The sequence below is a fragment of the Puma concolor genome, chromosome E1 (genome assembly GCF_028749965.1).
Source record: "Puma concolor isolate L17-30 chromosome E1, mPumCon1.1.hap2, whole genome shotgun sequence".
In the NCBI taxonomy this organism is placed as follows: Eukaryota; Metazoa; Chordata; class Mammalia; order Carnivora; family Felidae; genus Puma; species Puma concolor.
The window spans coordinates 28,789,431-28,810,778 of NC_141680.1; the positions used below are offsets into that span (position 1 = coordinate 28,789,431).

The 21,348-nt window shown below is 36.2% G+C and overlaps 2 protein-coding genes across 5 annotated transcripts in view; one reads left to right on the forward strand and one right to left on the reverse strand.

Annotated features, from left to right (window-relative positions):
• Positions 1-21,348, reverse strand: part of VMP1 (vacuole membrane protein 1) — a 129,501-nt gene that overhangs the window by 96,693 nt on the left and 11,460 nt on the right. For all 3 annotated transcript variants that reach the window (XM_086686808.1, XM_025917709.2, XM_086686807.1), the window contains exons 2-5: positions 9,928-10,029; positions 7,222-7,357; positions 2,494-2,584; positions 870-980 (exon numbers count right to left, since the gene is read on the reverse strand). In XM_086686808.1, coding sequence (XP_086542934.1) covers positions 870-980; positions 2,494-2,584; positions 7,222-7,357; positions 9,928-10,003 — 414 coding nt within the window. In that variant the 5' untranslated portion in view covers positions 10,004-10,029. The remainder of the gene's footprint in view (positions 1-869; positions 981-2,493; positions 2,585-7,221; positions 7,358-9,927; positions 10,030-21,348) is intronic.
• The window catches only part of PTRH2 (peptidyl-tRNA hydrolase 2), a 55,608-nt gene that overhangs the window by 15,966 nt on the left and 18,294 nt on the right, over positions 1-21,348 (forward strand). The window lies entirely within an intron of this gene.

Consider the following 21,348-nt stretch of genomic DNA (forward strand, 5'->3'; position numbering starts at 1 on the left):
ATTAATTTAGCAGCCTTCTGAACAATCATTCCTTAATACTTACCATATCTGCTTCTGAAATGAATTCATTGAAACATAAAGATTGGAAATGTTTGCTGTGTTGAACTTTATTCAGGAATCAGTACTGCTGTGACAACTTTTCACCTGTCTTGCCCTAATCAAGATCAGGCTTTTTTCAAATATGGAATTGTTTTCAATTCCTCAGCAAAAGGAATAGAGTGAAACAAGAGAGGAATCCAGGGCACAAAATCTGATGAGCACTCACTCCTCAAGTCCATACTTACATGACCTATCTTTTATCTCCCCATTTTCAACTAAGTAAAACAGTATTTTTGAGGAGGGGTACATTTAATACTTTGATTTAAAAGGATTTAAGAAAGCTTTCAGTTCGACATGTGTTATATATTACATTCAGTAAGAATACCAAAAATGACTATCCAGGTGTATGCATGTGGTACTTGAGAACATGAGGGAAGACACCATTTCTCATTTGCTGATTAACAGAGAAAGCAAACTGTTCAAATTAATTCTAAGCCTTACATGAAATCTTGTACATTTAAAGAACTTCAGCTATTAAAATGACCATTGCATAAGCAAAAGAACCATTATTCCAAAACCTGGAAGGAACATTTCCTGGCTGAATTAAGTGAACAATCTCAATTGCCCAAGGGTTTTTCCCTCTTCTCTTTTTAAATCCTCAACCCAAAAGGAAAAACAAAACAATTCTAAATCAAACTTAAAAACACTGATTTGAGGATTAGAGTGCTTCTAAAATGCAAAGGTAGATAACTAAAAATCTTAGAATTTTAATTCCTCAAGCACCAATTAAAACATCTCTTTCAATCTTGCTTATTAAAAGTTATTCTTACCAGATAAAGGAGGAAGGTGTGCAGCCCTGTTCCAAGCCCAACAGAAGACAAAATTCCTAAGCCTATCCAGTAGGCATACAAGAGAAATTGTTTCTCTATACGTTGCACATACTGAAAAACAAAATGGACGCAGTGGGGGGGAAAAAAAACTTGTTAAGCAAAAATACATTATTTATCACCTACAATCAAACTAAAACAAACCAACTAAAGTAAGTTTCTAATAGGAAGAAAGCATTAAGAATAAAAATTCCTTGAAGAGGCCTAATTCCTCGTATATGTGACAGCAGAGAGACAAAAAATTCATCTAATTAGAATACAGATCTTGTTTTTAGACCTTTAAAGTCCTCCTATTGTGAATGACATTTATAGGAAAAATGCAAATTACTAATATGATTTAACTATGAGAATAAAAGTTTTGAAGGTATTTAAAAGTTACAAAAACTTTAAGAAAGCATCATAATAAACAGTGGTAAGAGTGGGACAGTTGTTCACATATTTGTGAATGGAATATATTCTTCTTAATCAAAGTACAAAAACAGAATACAATTATTTTTGTATATTTAAGACTGAGATGCTTTTCAAACAAGAGCAAACTGAAGTCCACCGAGCTATGGACTTGTTGGAAGCATTCCACATATTAGATTCTAGACTCTCACACTGGCAATTAAATTCTTCAAACCAGTTCCTTACAAACTCTTAATGGCATACATATATTTCTTCAAAATAGTTAAAAGGAATGCATTTAAAACTATAAAAACTTCTCTGAAATTAGAGGTGAACTGTTTTAAAATATAAAACAAGGGGCGCCTGGGTGGCGCAGTCGGTTAAGCGTCCGACTTCAGCCAGGTCACGATCTCGCGCTCCGTGAGTTCGAGCCCCGTGTCGGGCTCTGGGCTGATGGCTCGGAGCCTGGAGCCTGTTTCCGATTCTGTGTCTCCCTCTCTCTCTGCCCCTCCCCGTTCATGCTCTGTCTCTCTCTGTCCCAAAAATAAATAAAAAACGTTGAAAAAAAAATTTAATTATAAAAATAAATAAATAAATAAATAAAATATAAAACAATACTACTTTAGAACCATTTCCTATTAGAATACATTAATGTTTTGCTATTTTTAACCAAAGTTTTGACTAAACACCATCAGGAAAGTTACATTTGAATCCTTGAAAATAAAAAGAAATGATATATGCCAAATATAAATGCTCAGCAGCCATGAAATGCCACAATATTTTTAATATTTGATCTTTTAAGACATTAAGATATCATTTATGATATAAATGTAAAAAACAAAACCAAATCTAAAAATGTGGAGGGCAGAAATTTTATCAAATCCACAACAGTCCCATTTTGAAACTGTTTGGGATTAGGGAGGGTACAAGAATAGAAACACAGGGGTGTCTAGATGGCTGAGTCGGTTAAGCGTCTGACGCTTGATCTGGGCTCAAGTCATGATCCCACAGTTGTGACATTGAGCCCCGTGCCAGGTTCTGTGCCGGCAGTGTGATGCCTGCTTGGGATTCTCTTTTTCCCTCTCTCTGCCCCTCCCTGGCTGGTGCTCTCTCTCTCTCAAAACAATCATTAAAAAAAAAACAAATAAAAGGGAATAGAAAGAGTTGCTGAACCTCTTACCTGTTGATGTGCTCCTTCAACACAATACGTAGCTATAAGTACAGCAAGCAGCAATAAAAAAGATACCACAATGCTTTGACGATGCCATAATCTTAAAAACAAAAATAAATGAAATATCTCACAGTCTCATTTTTAGGATTCAGCACTCCCAAAACAATTTCTTGTTGAAGCACTTAGGTTGTTTAGCACAGCTACAGAATGCTTTCTGGGGTTAAACTCTTGTCCTTAAACATGATGGTCTCTTAGGGTACAGAAGGAGGCCAAGAGCAGATACATAGTATAGAACACCCAATGTTTTTTTATCATAAACCCTATGGTAACCTTTCCCTTACCCAAAAGACTGATCTAATATAATGAAATATATATATAATGAAAAGAGCGCTGGCCTTCAAGTTAGAGGACCTGGATCAGAGTCCCTAAGTATTACACTTTGAGTAAGATGTTTAACCAATCTGATTCTATGTCTTATTTTTAAAATCATAATACAGTTGGGGTGCTTGGGTGGCTCAGTTGGTTAAGTATCAGATTCTTGGTTTTCCCTCAGGTCATAATCTCACTGTTTGTGGGATCGAGCCCTGCACTGGACTCCTTGCTGTCAGTGCAAAGCCTGACTGGGATTCTCTCTCCCTGTCTCTCTGCCCTTCTCCTCTCTCTCTTTTAAAATAAATAAATAAACATTTACAACTAAATAAAAATAAAAATAAAACAAAATAAAATCATAATACAGTTGACCCTTGTACAATATGGGTCTGAACAGTGCAGGGACTACATGTGGATTTTTTACAGTACAGTACTGTAAGTGTATTTTCTCTTCCTTATGATTTTCTTAATAACATTTTCTTCTCCCTAGCTTACTATATTGTAAGAATATTGTATATAATACATATAAGGTACAAAGGCTTCTGGTCAAAAGTAGGCTATTACTGGGGTGCCTGGGTGGCTCGGCAGAGCATCCAACTTCGGCTCAGGTCATGATCTCACAGATCATGGGTTCGGGCCCTACGTCGGGCTTTGCACTAACAGTGAAGAGCCTGCTTTGGATTCTCTGTCTCCATTTCTCTCTGCCCCTCCCCCACCTCTCTCTCTCTCTCTCTCTCTCAAAAATAAACATTAAAAATTTTTTTTTTTAAAAGTAGGCTATTACTAGTTAAGTTTTCTAGGAGTCAAAATTTACACACGGATTTTCAACTGTGTGGGTATTGACACCCCTAATCCCCATGTCATTCAAGGGTCAACTGTAATCATAAACTTGTTTTACTGCTTTCACAGAGTTGCTTTAGGGATCAAATGAACTGAAAAATATTACAAAATGTTTAATAAACTGTATGTACAATAAAAATGTAAGATACTATTAAAAATAATAACTTGGGGCATTCAGCTGACTCTGTCAGTGGAGCATGTCAGTGGAGCATGTCGTGATGTCAGGACTGTGAGTTTGAGCTTCACGTTGGGTGTACAGTTTACTTAAGTTAAAAAAAAATATAGGCATCCAACTCGGCAAGGAGGAAGTCAAACTTGAGAAAATTCTTTGCAGATGACAGGATACTCTATATGGAAAACCCAAAAGATTCCACCAAAAACTTGCTAGACCTGATCCATGAATTCAGCAAAGTCGCAGGATATAAAATCAATGCACAGAAATCGGCTGCATTTCTAAACACCAATAATGAAGAAGCAGAAAGAGAAATCAAGGAATTGATCCCATTTACAACTGCACCAAAAACCATAAAATACCTAGGAATAAACCTAACCAAAGAGGTGAAAAAGCTATACACTGAAAGCGATTGAAAGCTTATGAGAAATTGAAGAAGACATACCAAAAAAATGGAAAAATATTCCATACTCATGGACTGGAAGAACAAATATTGTTAAAATGTTGATACTACCCAAAGCAATCTACATATTCAATGCAATCCCTATCAAAACAATACCAGCATTCTTCTCAGAGCTAGAACAAACAATCCTAAAATTTGTATGGAACCAGAAAAGACCCCGAATAGTAGGCAAAGCAACCTGAAAAAGAAAACCGAAACTGAAAGCATCACAATTCCAGACTTCAAAGTTGTAATCATCAAGACAGTATGGTACTGGCATAAAAATACTTAGATCAATGCAACAGAATAGAGAATCCAGAAATGGACCCACAAACGTATGGCCAACTAATCTTTGACAAAGCAGGAAAGAATATCCAATGGAATAAAGACAGTCTCTTCAGCAAGTGGTGCTGGGAAAACTGGACAGCAACGTGCAGAAGAATGAACCTGGAACACTTCACTATCTTACACCATACACAAACATAAACTCAAAATGGATCAAAGACCTAAATGTAAGAAAGGAAGCCATCAAAATCCTCCTGGAGAAAGCAGGCAAAAACTGTTTTGACCTCGGCCACAGCAACTTCTTACTCAACATGTCTCCGGAAGCAAGGGAAACAAAAGCAAAAATGAACTACTGGGACCTCATCAAGATAAAAAGCTTCTGCACAGCAAAGGAAACAATCAGCAAAACTAAAAGGCAACCAACAGAATGGGAGAAGATATTTGCAAATGACATATCAGATAAAGGGTTAGTATCCAAAATTTATAAAGAACTTACCAAACTCAACACCCAAAAAATAAACCATCCAGTAAAGAAATGGGCAAAAGACATGAATAGAAACTTCTCCAAAGAAGACATCCAGATGGCTAACAGACACATGAAAAAATGCTCAAATCATTATCAGGGAAATACAAATCAAAACCACAATGAGATATCACCTCATACCTGTCAGAATAGCTAAAAGTAACAACTCAGGCAACGACAGTTGTTGGCAAGGATGCGGAGAAAGAGGAAGCCTTTCGCACTGCTGGTGGGAATGTAAACTAGTGCAGCAACTCTGGAAAATTGTATGGAGGGTCCTCAAAAAATTAAAAATAGAACTACCTTACGACCCAGCAATTGCATCACTAGGTATTTATCCAAAAGATACAGGTGTGCTGTTTCCAAGGCACACATGCACCCCATGCAGCACTATGAACAACAGCCCAAGTATGGAAAGAGCCCAAATGTCCATGACAGAGGAATGGGTAAAGAAGATGTGATATACATATACAATGGAGTATTACTCAGCGATCAAAAGCAATGAAATCTTGCCATCTGCAACATTGTGGATGGAACTAGAGTATATAAGTCAGAGATTTTTGCTAAGCAAAATCAGTCAGAGAAAGACAAATATATGACTTTACTCATGTGGAATTTAAGATACAAAACAGATGAACATAAAGGAAGGGAAGCAAAAATAATATAGAAACAGGGATGGGACAAAACATAAGAGACTCTTAAATATAGAGAACAAACTGAGGGTTGTTGGAGGGGTTATGGGTGGAGGGATGGGCCAAACAGGCAAGCGGCATTAAGGAAGATACGTGTTGGTGGGGTGCCTAGGTGGTTCAGTCAGTTAAGCGTCTGACTTCAGCTCAGGTCATGATCTCCCAGTCTGTGAGTTCAAGCCCCCCATCAGGCTCTGTGCTGAGAGCTCAAAGCATGGAGCCTGCTTCAGATTCTGTGTCTTCCTCACTCTGCCCCTCTCCCACTCACATTCTGTCTTGTCTCTCAAAAATGAATAAATGTATTTAAAAAAAAAAAAAAAAGGAAGATACTTGTTGAGATAAGCACTGGGTGTTATATGCAGGGGATGAATCACTGGATTCTACTCCTGAAATCATTATTGCACTATATGCTAACTCACTAGGATGCAAATTAAAAAATAGTAATAATTAAAAAACAAAAAAAGATGGGGCACCTGGGTGGCTCAGTCAGTTGAACATTTGGCTTTTGATTTTGGCTTAGGTCATGATCCCAGGCTCATGGAATCAAGCCCTGCGTTGGGCTCCACACTGAACATAGAGACTACTTGGGAATCTCTCCCTCTCCCTCTGCCCCTCTCCCCAACTTGTATCCATGCTCTTTCTCTTTAAAAAAAAATAATAATAAAATAATAATAATAATAATAATTTGGAAACCAAGCTCAAAATGATAAGGCATGTAAAAGTTCAACTTGTTCTTTATGATATCTGAAACAGGCCTGATAAGTACTAAATTTAAAGATACAACACATTTCCAGGGCAGAGTCCTCTTTCACTGGCTGAAACTGTCAGTAAAAGTGCCATGTATCCTGAACTCTGTCCTACTAAAGATTCAGTGTGTCTAGTGTACACAGGCCTAAGTTCTCTTAAAGGTAAAGCCAGAAGAAAAAAATCTTGTTTCCTATGTTATCCTTTGTGTAAAAGATTCAACATGAGACAGAAGTCAATTGCAATAATCTAGTGAGCAAATAGCAGTGTGTTCCCTATTTTTCTTGAAACTATAGAAAGGAAAATAAATATATTCCTAAAACATTCTAAATTTTGGGGCGCCTGGGTGGCTCAGTCGGTTGAGCATCCAACTTTGGCTCAGGTCATGATCTCACAGCTCATGAGTTCGAGCCCCACGTCAGGCTCTGTGCTGACAGCTCAGGGCCTGAAGCCTGCTTCTGCTTCTGTGTCTCCCTCTCTCTCTGCCCCTAACCCACTCACATTCTGTTTCTGTCTCTCTCAAAAGTAAATAAAAATGTTAAAAAAATAAAAAACAAAAATAAATAAATTTAACTAATTCATATGGAAAAAGCAGGAGGTAGAGAGTAGGAGATTGTTAAAGATTTCTAAAATTACTAAATAAAATTTATTTAAAAGGTAATGGACGACTCTTTACTTTGAGGTCCATTCCTTCAAGATTACTAGGATTTCCAGAGAAAAATACTGCAAGGTAATGAGTGGCTGTCTCCACAGGACAATATTCTGCCTCTCTTCCCGATCCCTCCTCTTCTTTTCATTCATTGAAGAAGGGTCTGAAAAACATTAGGGCAGAAGTTAAAAGAGAATGTTCGCTTTTCCTAATCACTTTAAAAATTCACCTACTTTCCCATATCACATTTGAAGGACTGCATACAAACCTCAAAAAATAAGCAATGTGATTCACGTTATGATACGTCTGGGTTAGGTGATTCTGCTCTGCTCTGCTCTGAGGACTATTTTAGCAATTATTGTCAGGACACAAGTTACTTTTCTTGTACACTACTGGGATACTAAGTTAGCCCACCTTCCATGAAAGGTGATTTAGTATCACATCACAGAGCAAAGTGGTTTAGAGCTCAAAATGGGACGGCAAACTACTTGGTTCCAAATCTTGCCTACAAGTCATGAGACAGCAGGCAAGTTAGTTAACCCTTCTATCTCTCAGTTTTTTCTTTTCTGAAATGAAGATGAACATAGTACTTAACTTCTTTAGGGTCATCACAAAGATTAAATGAGTTAATATATGTGAAGCTCTCAGAAGACTCTGACACTTAGTAAGTGTACAAAGTTATTATCAAAATTACAAATGCACATACCCTATAACCCAATAATCCCATTTCTAAGAATGATTAGGTATGATGTGATATGTCTTTTGTACAAGTTTATTCAATGCAGTGTTACTTGTCTTGGCAAAAAATTATAAACAACCTAAATGTTAACCGAAGACAGAGGAATGGTTAAAGTATGTATACTGATACAATGGAATACTAAGCAGCCATAATGAAGACTACAGTTATAGCACAATCTCTAGGAAATACAAAGTTAAAAAATACCACAGTACAGGACAGTAAGTGTGTCATACTGACATTAATTTTAAATTCCAAGGGGTTAGGCGGCAGGGGAAGAATATATAAATGTACATGCTTATTGAGAGAAAGGAAAGAAAAAACAACATGCAAAAGCTACTATTGTGAAGTTACTTCACACTAATGTGAAGAGACTATGACATATGCATGCTTATCTCTACATCCTGAAATTTTTGGTGCAATGATATAAAATTTATCAATAATCAGAGTAACCTGAAAGTCAGATAAGTGCTGCAAAATGTGCCCTGCAAGGCAATGTAGTGATCAAAACACAGAAACTACTATTTCAGATAGCTTGCACTTCTTCCAATGTAAGAGAATTTCTATAATAGAATATTACCATGCTGGAATATTATTTGCAGTATGTTTAAGATGTCAAACAACTACAAATCAAGAAGAAAACCATTATAATTAACAGAAGTGAAAAAGCCTTCATTTCCTTTAAACACATGAAGGAAAGTTCCTACTTTAACCATCTATATAAATAAAAGCCATAGTTTCAGGGCTTTCAGGGCCTTTTATTATTATTATTGTTTTTTTAAATGTTTGAATAAGTGTTAAATATACTGAAATTTACTACAAATTCCAAATTTGGTTAAAGTATAAATTTATTTGTTGCAAATGAAAATTTTAAAATAAACCCACAATAGGAGCGCCTGAATGGCTCAGTCAGTTAAGCGTCCGACTTCAGCTCAGGTCATGATCTCACGGTCCGTGGGTTCAAGCCCCACATCGGGCTCTGTGCTGACAGCTCAGAGCCTGGAGCCTGCTTCAGATTCTGTGTCTCCCTCTCTCTCTGCCTCTCCCCTGCTCACGCTCTGTCTCTCTCTGTCTTCTTTCAAAAATGAATAAAAAAAAAAACATTTAAAATGAAATAAAATACACTCACAATAATCACATTGACTTTTTGATAATTGTACATTTAGGATTAGTGTAATAAGTAAATTTACAATCTACTTCTAAAGTTACAAAATAGCATGATAACACTGAGCACCAAACAAAGCCAAATAAATACTGACCACAGCATAAGATTAACAAATAATAACCTTGTACCCAGAACACTGGTGATGAAACTATGGCTAGGCTGCTTCTGCTATCACTGTGAAAATTCACCGTATAGGCCTGGACCCATAAAATTTCATTTACTAAGAGGGGTAAAAAAAGATAATTACTGTAGTCCCCCCCTCATCCGTAGGGGACATGTTCTAAGATGCCCAGTGGATGCCTGAAACCAGAGAGTACTGAATTCTATATGTAACTATGTTTTTTCCTATATCTACATAGTTATGCTAAAGTTTATAAATTCGACACAGTAAGATTGAGAGCAATAACCAATAATAAAATAATTATAAAAATATAGTTTAATAAAAGTTATATGAATGTAACTTTCTTAAAATATCTTATTGTACTGTCCTTCTTCTTGAGATTATGTGAGATGATAAAATGCTTATGTGATAAGATGAAGTGAAGTGAATGATGTAGGCATTGTGATGTGGCATTAGGCTATTACTGATGTTCTGACAATAGATCATTCTGTTTCTGGACTGCAGTTGGCCATGGGGAACTGAAACTGTGGAAAAACAAAACACAGATAAGAGGCAGGGGGGATTTCTGTAATGTTACATAAAATATATAAGAATCTCACATACTTATCATATATTAACAAAAGACAGTAAATATTAGATATATTTCTATTTTACTCCACTGAAAAGGATATCATTTAAACCTGTAGATCTTCTCTCTCCAAATCACCATACCTGTGAAGTTTCCATTATATTGTTCCTTGTTCATTGCTACACGTCTCTGGTCACAATTTTTTCCATTCTCTGCCATTTCATAGATCAGTAACTCTTGAGGAGCTAGTAAAGCAAAATAAAATCCAATGACATGTTACATACTTCTGCTTTGCATTTATGACTGAATAAAACTGAGAAACAACATGGTAGTGATATTCTTCATGCTGTTTGAATAATGTGTTTACACTTTCATCTTCTCTTTTATAATCAAGATTTGAATAATTTGTATAGAAACTCTAATAGAAGTAGTAAAAATATAAAAGCCATGTAGTTGTAAACCTTTTCCAGATTAAAACTTGGAGGCAATTTGTCCACTGCAAAACATAAAATACTAACATCTTCAAATATTGATAAGCTAAAGTCTTTCTAACCCGTAATTTAGTATCATATACACTACCTACTCAAATTTACCAGTCTTTTAGTTCTTTTAGCATTACTAGAAAAAAATGAATATACTATCAAACATGTCAAAAATGTTGATACAGATCAAAGACCAATTTTATTTAGGAAAAAAATTCTACTGAAAAAATAATATGAGCCTAAAAAAAGAAAAATCCTAAATGTTTAAGATATGTTAAATGTACTCTTTATATCATGTTTCATATTACACATGTAGATATATATTTTTACTTTAAATCCCTGTATTACAACATATAAATTGTGCTGACATGATTATTCTACACAAAAACATCAGATTGCCTATAACTTATCATTCTTTCAGGTATTAGTATGGCAAATCTTTCTACTTAAGAAGCACAGTACGTCAATCAAGTCTGCAATACAGACTCCTTAATACCCTCTGCATGTGCCAGGAATCTTGCTAGACCTATATTCAGCTGATTAGAATGTGATATGGTCATATAGTTTGTGAGCTGTGACTATTTTACTCCTTAACTAAAATTCTTTTTTTTCTTTTAAGATTTTAAGTAATCTCTATACCAAACATGGGGCTTGAACTCACAACCTTGAGATCAAGAGTCACATGCTCTACCCACTCCAGCCAGACGCCCCCTTGACAAAAATTCTAACTATAATTACTGCTCCCCAAATTTATGCTTCATAATGGAAAATAAATGAAATATTATGTATATATAAAAAGACTGGGAGCACCTGGGTGGCTGAGTCAGTTAAGACAGTGCAGAGCCTGCTTGGGATTCTCTCTCTCTCCTCTCTCTGCCCCTTCCCTGCTCGCTCTCTCTCTCTCTCTCAATAAACAGATAGATAGATAAGACAGACTGAGCAAAGAGCATACATTCATCACTTCAAAAGAAGGTGTCTTAGACACAACCATTTGTGGATATCTTTGTTTTCTTGCCATCATTTCTCAACAAGCAAATAAACATATTAAGAAATGAAGTATAGGATTCAATTAGCACAGATGGATAGCCTGGAGTAGATGATTATAAGATTTAAAGTTTGAAAATCTTGGGGCACCTGAGCGACTCAGTCAGTTAAGCGTCCAACTTCGGCTCAGGACATAATCTCGTGGTTTGTGAGTTTGAGCACTGCATCGGGCTCTGTGCTGACAGCTCAGAGCCTGGAGCCTGTTTCAGATTCTGTCTCCCTCTCTCCCTCAAAAATTAATAAACATTAAAAAATAAAAATAAAAATAAAAAAATAAAGTTTGAAGATCTGGATTTGCATCACAGATTTGCCACTAACTAGAGGTATGTTCTTAAGCAAGTCTCATTTTTTCTAGATATCGATTTTCTTGTTTAATGTGTTTTAGATTTTATTTCAAAGTCATCTCTACACCCAACATGGGCCTTGAACTCATAACATCAAGATCAAGAGTCACATGCTCTACCAACTGAGCCAGCCAGGCAACCCTAGATCTTGATTTTATGATCTACAAAATGAGAACAAAAATTCTCACTGTCACAGGATCACTAAGGATGAAAGAGTGTGTGTATGTGTATTTGGGCATGCACACCTGTGTATAACCACATCAAAAGGATAGGAGGTACATGAACCAGTAAACTGACTATACTTTAGAAACTACAGGGGCGCCTGGGTGGCTCAGTCGGTTGAGTGTCCAACTTCAGCTCAGGTCATGATCTCACAGTCTGTGGGTTCGAGTCCCATGTCGGGCTCTGTGCTGATAGCTCAGAGCCTGGAGCCTGCTTCAGATTCTGTGTCTCCCTCTCTCTCTGCCCCTCTCCTGCTCATGCTCTGTCTCTCTCTCTCTCTCTTTCAAAAATAAATAAACATTAAAAAAAAAAAAAAAAGAAACTACATGCTTCACTGCTACCATTCAGTGATGTCAGTGTCTTTCATTAAGTGCCCATTTAAAAAATTCTGGGATCTGTACCAGGCTCTGGAGACATAAATATGAATAAAACAAGGTCTCTGTCCTCCAGAGGGTCCTTCTTCCTTTTTTTTTTTAACTTAAAAAAATTTTTTTATATAGTTATTTTGCAGGGGAGTGGCAGAGAGAGAGGAGGAGAGAGAATCCCAAGCAGGCTCCACACTGCCAGCATGAGATCATGACCCAAGCTGAAACCATGTGGGATGCTCAACTGACTGAGCCATCCAGGCACTCCGAGGGTCCTTCCTTCTGGTAGGGAAGCCAGATGAGCACAGGACTTCACTTAAAATGAAACAGATATATAGTATCTAACTTAGTGGGAAGAAAACAGGTTTTAGAGTCTAACAGAACTGGATTGAAACTCAAACTTCACAAGTATCTACTCCATGAATTGGACAAATTTCTAAATCTCTCTAAACATCAGTTTCTTTAACCTGTAAAATAGAGGTAACATGACACATATCAAAGGTTTACTGTGAGAATTAAACAAGGTAATATGTATAAAATAATAATATATTGTCGTACCTTTTATATGAACTCAATATATACTAGCTACAATGATAAGGAGGAAGAAAGTACAGGACAAAATATGGGAGCCCAGAGGACAGGTACATTCAGAAGAGTTCATAAAAGCTGGAAGTTTGATTCTGCGAACTTAAGTCATACTTATATGAAGGTGTTTTCAAAAGACAATATAAATATAGCCAAGCAATTAAAAGGACAAAGAAAAATGAATGAAGTTATTCTGTGGAATTCTCTAAGACCAGAGCATCATAATAGGTTCACAAAATGTAACTCTATTCCACAAATCATGCTTTCTGGGCTTTATTAATAAAATTAACTGAGGATGTTTGAAATGGACCATATAATAAAGGAGTTTTGGATTTTCTATCTTCTAATCATTTAACTAGAAGCCATACTTAAGTTCTATAAATACTTAAAACCACATACGTTCATATTCAGCCAAAATCTGTAGGCAATTCATTTCATAGATGAACAGCCATTTACCTACATCACAATAAATAACATGTAATTAATTTGCGACAAAAAGATTAACAAGTCACAAAAGGGCCTGTGCACTGTGAAGAAAAGATTCTAAAACTTGCCCTCCAGCCAAACAATGTGATAATTGAACTCATTTCCCCAGCTTTACTCTTTCCTGTAGTAATCATCTTTAAGAGATAAAAGTTTATCCAAAAAAATTTGAGTTCATTTGAGTACTTACTTATAATAATGGTATTATGCAATTATTTGAAGATGTTTTTAAAGGTATTGCAACAGGAATTTTCATTTGAGCAAATAATGTGTTCTTACACAATATACTACAAAAGAAAACAGCTTACTGACATTTCCTACTCAAAAAATTCTCTAGAAAACAAAATAGTCTGGAATTTTGTTTTATAAGAAATAACCAAGGGAACTAAGTTATTTTCTTTTCATCAGTATACTTCTTACAAAGTAAGTTCACAGTTTTAAAAACAACTTTTAAAAACCATTTGCCATTCCCCAAAGAACTATAAAGCAAAACATGCAAAAAACTACCTGTGTTCTAAACAACTAAGCTTATAGAAGTATCAAAATTTTTGCATTTTAACCATTTTTGAAAATATTTTACACTACTGTCTTTTAAAATTCCCTTGAAATTTTTTTTGTCCCCATCTTCCTCAATCATAAGTCAGTGACAAACCTAGAGGTAGGATCCAGATACAAGGTGGTCTCAATAATACCAGGGAGTACACTGACCTTGGGGGTAAGACACCCCCAAGTCCCAAAACTAAATTCTTCTAAGAATTTTGAAAGAGACAAGCTCAATCTATGGAAGGAAATAAGATATTCTAAGAGCTGGTCCATAAATGTGACTTAAGAGTTGAAGGCTCAGCGTGCCTGGGGTGACTCAGTCAATTAAGCATCTGACTCTTGATTTCGGTTCGGGTCATGATCTCACAGTTTGTGAGTTCAAGCCCTGTGTCAGGCTCTGCACTGACAGCGTGGAGCCTGCTTGGGATTCTCTCTCTCCCTCTCTGCTCCTCCCCCAACTTGCGCACACACGCATTCTCTCTCTCTCAAAAATAAACACGTATTTTTTAAAAAGTGCACACTTAACTGAGCCACCCAGGCATCCCAAGAATGAGACTGTTAAACTCTAAAGGTCTATGGCTAGGATGAGAAGACAGAAATAGGAAAGAAGCATAACTCAAACATCAAATAATAATTTTCATTGTAAAGATACAAGAAATGTATCTTCTTGTATCTTCTAGATACAAGAAATGCCTTAAAATGTTGTAACTAGCAGATTTTCAATCTGAAAATGCTGAAGCATTTAAAATAAAAGGTTGAGGGGTGCCTGGGTGGTTCAGTCAGTTAAGCATCCCACTTCAGCTCAGGTCATGATCTCACGACTCGTGGATTTGAGCCCTATGTTGGGCTCTGTGCTGACAGCTCAGAGCCTGAAGCCTGCTTCAGATTCTGTGTCTCCCTCTTTCTCTGCTCCTCCCCACCCTCTCAAAAATAAATAAAAATTTTAAAATAAAAAAATAAATCAAAGGTTGATATTAAAATATGTGGGGTCTTTTGTTTCTGTCAGAAGTGCTGAGAAAATGCTGCTAAAATCAGCTCACAAAGGTTCTTTGTAGGTTGTATATCTACCGCTAAGACTATAATATACTCCATTCATTTTAAACATTAGCTGCACTTGTAATGCAAAAACAATGTGAAACTAAGTTACTCTGAGTTTCCTAAAGCAAAACAAAAAACACTTAAGGATGACATGAAAATAGCAACTCCCAGAGTAACATGAGTTAGTGTGTAGAATTTAACAAGATGAAAAGGAAAAGAAAATAAGAGTGATGAAGCCATTGACTCTAATTTTCTTGGCCACTGTATTCCAAAATAAAATGAACACACTTCCTTTTAAGAAAACCATTTATTCAAATGATTCTACTTTCTCACAAAAATATTAAGTCGGCTTTCTCAATAATGTACACCATTCTTCATACAAGGCATGCAAAGACAGCCAATTAAGTATTGTATTTCAACTTGAATATATTTCAGTAATCTTTCTTGCTTTGAGAAGCATGTAGGTACTTAATTGGACTATTTAGTACATTCATTCACAGACTACTTCAAAATAGCTATAGATTTCTCTAAAACTGTGAAGATAAAGCAATTGCAATTTATTATTGGAAACTTAATAAATAATCTAAGTAAAGGGTAATAAATATATCTTGATCAGTGAGGCTTTGATACAGTTTTCCACTTGTGCAAGGGTAAAAAGCCAAAGCTAATCCAAACACCATGAACAATATCAGTGACTACTGGATCATCTGACTATAAGAGCCAGAGATCATCACATGGCTGTGGCAGTGTAAAAGTGTGTTCTCTGAAAATTCATTATTTGAATAAGAATGTATGAAAAAAAAAAATCCTTGAATCTTTTGGAACTTTCTAAAGTTTTGAAGAATTAGACAAATTAAAAACTCAAAATATGCTAAGCAAAATAAGTCAATCAGAGAAGACAAATACCATATGATTTCATTCATACATGGAATTTAAGAAACAGAACAGATGAACATATGAAAGGGGGGGTGGAGAAAAGAAGGAAACAAATCACAAGAGACTCTTAATGATAGAGAACAAACTATGGGGTTGACAGAGGGAGGTACGTGGGAGATGGGCTAGATGGGTGATGGGTACTAAGGGGGTCACTTATTTGGTTAGCCCTGGGTGTTGTGTGTAAGTGATGAGCCACTGAATTCTGTTCCCGAAATCAATACGGCACTGTATACTAACTAAAATTTAAATTTAAAAAAGGGGAAAAAAATAAAACAAACAAACAAACAAACATAAATAAAGCCCAAGTCAAGATACAATTTAAATGCATTCAAAACTTCAATATATCTCCCAATAATGGGTTAGCAGTTTATGAGAGTATATATTTATGGCCTAAAAGGTCCGTCAACCTAACTTAGTGAAGTGTAAAATACATTAAACTTGTCACAGTCTTCTAATCGTTGAAAAGGTCACTGCTCCAGGTCTATTTATCTTGAGAGCACAGGAGGGGCAGAGAGAGAGGGAGTGAGAGAGAATCCCAAGCAGGCTCCACACTGTCAACACAGAACCCACAGATCTAATTTTTAATCAAATAAAATTTTAAATATTAAAAAAATTTTTTTAAATGTTTATTTATTTCTGAGAGAGAGAAACACAGAGTGCGAGTGTGGGAGGGGCAGAGAGAGAGGGAGACAGAATCTGAAGCAGGCTCCAGGCTCTGAGCTGTCAGCACAGAGCCTGATATGGGGCTTGAACTCACAAATGGTGAGATCATGATCTGAGCCGAAGTCAGAGGCTTAACTGACTGAGCCACCCAGGCACCCCCAAGAATCCATATATTAAAAAGATACAACCTGGAGGACATTTTACGGACCCCCTTCTTCAGAGTTTGATAGGTTTGGGGGGATTATTTATCTCTCACTTCCAATATGTAAAAAAATAATTTTATGTTTCTTTGTGTAAAAACATGATTTTATTTCAAGGCAGAAAATATATAACTTACAAAATTACAGCTTGAAAAATCCCATTTCTCATTTTCTCTCAATCTACTAAATATTCATTCAGTTTTTCTTAATCAGTGCAATTTTAGCAAAACATTTTCACCAAAAAGATGGCTGAGTAAGATCAAGAATTAAAACACTAGGGGCACCTGGACGGCTCAGTTGGTTAAGAGTTCAACTCTTGGTTTCAGCTCAAGTCATGATCTCGCAGTTTGTGGGTCAAGCCCTGCATCTGGCTCTGTGCTGACAGTGTGGAGCCTGCTTGGGATTCTTTCTCTGCTCCTGCCCTGCTTGTGTGTGCTCTCTCTCTCTCTCCCCCAAAGTAAATAAACTTAAAAAAAATTAAACCAGTAAAACGAGTAACATTCCAGAGCTGGGAGATTCAGCTAACTGTAAGACCTTGGGAATGTTACTCTAAATCTCTGATTCTCTTTCCTCAACCAATTATCAGGCACATAAATTACTGCCATAATTTTCTTTCTATTCTAATAGTCTAAGAATTCTACCCAACCCAAGGCCAGAGTTTGGATTTATGCAACAATACCTACTCTGTATAATGATTTATAGTTTACATATAGATTAGTTAATTTGATGCTAACAAACCTGTGTAGGGAACAGTTATTTTTATCCTTGCCTTCTACAAAGGAGAAACTCTGGGCTCAAAGGCTCTAAATAGCAATTCAGCAGCATATAAATGGCAAAGTGAGAGTTCAACCTCACGTTTCCAACTCCAAATTCAACATTTCTTCTACTACACAGTCTTTGTGAGAGTGTTTCAATTCTTATCAAGAAATTCTGGAGTCATAGAAAAAAAAAAACTGATAATAAAGTAGTCCCAAAGGTTTAGCATGTTATGGTATTTACAAAACATTCCCCATTAGCAGAATTAAGAGAACACTCATCTCTGTTGATTCTCACAAATAGACAAATAAAGGCCTGTCATCAAAATCAGAAGATTTCACCTTTGCTTCTTTTAGTAATTTCTTTGTGGGTTTTTTACTGTTTGTGTATTTCTGACAAAATTTTAAATTCAGATTGCTTAATAGACTCCTTACTTAAAATAGCGGGGTTTATAAACTAGCCTATATAAGTCCTTAATATGAAAAGAAGTTAGGGGTGCCTGGGTGGCTCAGTCAGCTGAGCGTCTGACTTTGGCTCAGGTCATGATCTCACAGCTCGTGGATTCAAGCCCCACATTGGGTTGTGCTGACAGCTCAGAGCCTGGAGCCTGCTTTAGATTCTGTGTCTCCCTCTCTCTGCCCCTCTCCCTATTGTCTCTCTCTCTCTCTCAATAATAAACATTAAAAAAAATTCAACGAGAGAAAGTTACATCACAGAATACTTGCAAATGACAAAAGTACACATTTCAAATTATTTGAATCAAAATGAAGGATTTGATCCAGATAATTCCAAACTTTATGATCTATGAAACAGAATTTTTTTTATTACCCATTGTTTGGAAAAATACTAGAACTTGTTTTATGTTATCCATGCATCAAAATAGTAGTAATGTCCCCACTACACCTATTAAGATGGGTAAATGGAAATAACTGTTGGTATTTTTTGGTCATTCAACATTAAAGAGACAGAATTTCCTACATCATTTTCTACATTGAATTGTCATTCTTTGCTCACTTTAAAGGCTATTTTGTGTTTCATTTTCTCTTAAATATTAAATAGCTTCCTGATAATAATCATCTAGGGACCTTCACTTCTATCTTAGGAAAATTTGAACCTACTGAGTAGGTAAATTATGGTGTCATTATATGTATCGATGAATTCTTAGTACCCACATGACTTCAAGATAGGGTTTCATAAAATAACAAAATAATATACGTGCAAAAATATAAATGAAACTTTTCAGTAACATTTACTATATGAAGTCAGGTACATGCACTAGGAATTTTGAGGGTTCCTTCTCTATAGAAACTGCACGCTAGATTGGACAAATTCTTTGAGACATCACTGGTTTCACAAAGGGAAGAGGCAGTCTCCAAGGTCCCTTCCATCCCTCCAAAAAATAAGTAAACTATACAACAGACCTACAGAGACTGAATGGTCTAAGAGCTAGGGTACTTGTGAAGCAGAGTGGGAACAGAAGAAAACCTGAGCAGTAGGAAAGACACTGAGAAGAGCAACTGGCAAATGAGAGGGCTCAGGCTACCCTGAGAAGCTTCCTACAGCAACATTCCTGTAGAAAGACTGAACTTTGGAGATGAGAAGCTATACTTGTGACTTCCTCTTTGGGCAGAAACCCATGAAGAAAAATAGAATGTCACCCCAAAATATGCCACTTAGGCATATTGATTCCTTTGAATTAAAGGTACTTTTAAGAAATGGCAGGTACAAGAAGGACACTTTGACTTTCCTTTTTCTTCCTGACAGCAGGAAATAAAACTCCCAGGTAAAAGGCACCCCCTCCCCACCCCCCCCCCCCCCCCCCCCCGCCCCGTACCAGGAGGAAGGAAGACATTCTTAACACAGAGACGGGAAACTTGGGGCTGACAAATCTGTACAAACAAGCTGTATTAAATTAACCCTTATCTTTCTAGTTATTTATTCACCATTTACTACTTCTAGAACAAACTTCTTTGTGTTGTCAATTCTTCACAAATTTATTGTTTCTTGATCTAAAAGGTATAAAAGTTTCCTGCTCTGGTCACTTCTTTGGGTCTTCATTCTCTTGTGAAGGTTCCCATTTACATGTTAAAAAATTAGTAAAGTTTGTATGATTTTCTCCTACTGTCTTTTTTTTTTTTAATATTTATTTATTTTTGAGAGAGAGAGAATGAACAGGGGAGGGGCAAACAGAGAGGGAGACAGAGAATTGGAAGCGGGCTCTGTGCTGACAGCAGAGGGCGCAATGTGGGGCTCAAACCCATGAACCGTGAGATCATGACCTGAGCTGAAGTCCCACGAACCGTGAGATCATGACCGACTGAGCCATCCAGGCGCCCCTACGAATTTATTTTATATCAGTTTAATCCCTAGGCCCAGCAAGAGACTCAAAGAGGATAGAGAATATTTCTTCTGCTACAACCCCAAGCACTACTGATGTAGTCCCAAATCAGAGGTGCCTTTCTAGCTTTAAGCAGAGGCAGAAGTAAACCCTCTTTGTAAATTAGGTTTGCTGGACTCCAACAGAGTAAGATCAATCAATAAACTCACAGAAGTACCAGAAAACAAGCCATTATCAATACAAACACCTCCAACTGCTCTACCTATCCACTACCCCTTCAGAACAAGAACAACAGATATTAGAGATTCAGGTGCAGAGTACATATATTATAGAATAGTTATGTATAAAATGTTTACTGAACAAAGGATGCAATTACAAAAATGAGCACACAATACAAACTACCCCAACTAAATAGATTTGAAGGAAAGAAAAGTAAATGGAAATTCTAAAAGTAATAACTGCTGAAATTAAAAGCCAATGGATAAAATGCACGGGTCAAACACAGATTAATTGGATGAGCTATCCAGGGAATTTATTAAGAATGCAGCAAAGATGGAAAATATAAGCAAATAAGAGACACAGAAGACAGAATGAGAAGGTCTATCATTTGTTTAATTGCAAACCCAAAGAATATAAAAAATAGGAGAAATGTAAATTCAAAAAATAAAGACCTAAAATTTCCAAAACTGAGCCCATCAATCTAGGAAGTACAATATATCCCAAGTAAAACAAATAAAAATAAGTCTTAACCAGAAACACTGCAGTCAAATTGCAGAACACTAAAGTAAGTCTTGATCTTGAAAAAAGTCAAAAAGGACAAATTGCTAAGAAATGGAAGAACAGTTAGAATGGAAGCAGAACTCTCAACAGCAACAATAAAAGCCATAAAATAATGGAATAATATCAGAGTTTTGAGATAAAATAGCTAGTCTAGAATTGTGTGCCCAATAAAATAAAGACATTAATGGTAGGCAATAAATAAGGGTGTTTAACCAAGTATTGTATAAAATAATAATAGTGTCTGTGACAATAATTTTAAAAAGAAATTACATTTGGATAATGATATATAAATATGGAAGAGAAAGATGAGATCTAATGTGTTCTAAAGTTTGGGAGCTTCAAAATAGTGCTTGATAGAAAGAAGTCCGAATAGTCCAAATATGTCAATAATCAAAATAAACATAAACAGATTAAACTTATCATTTTAGGGGTGCCTGGGTGGCTCAGTTGGTTAAGTGGCTGACTCTTCATTTCAGCTCAGGTCATGATCTCATGGTTTATGAGTTCAAGCCCTGTGTGGGGCTCTGCACTGACAGTGTAGAGCCTGCTTGGTATTCTCTCTCCACCCCTCCCCTGTGTGTGTGTGCGTGTGTGAACTCTCTCTCAAAAACAAATACTTTTTTTTTTTAAAGGGTTCTCAATCGTTTAAAAAACTATCAAATCACTTTAAAAAGATTGCAAACTGTATTTTTAAAAAATCCATGCTCTTTTATAAGGACACAGAAAGGCTGAAAATAAGACGAAAGACAAAAGTCATTATTAGGGACACAGAACATAATAATAAA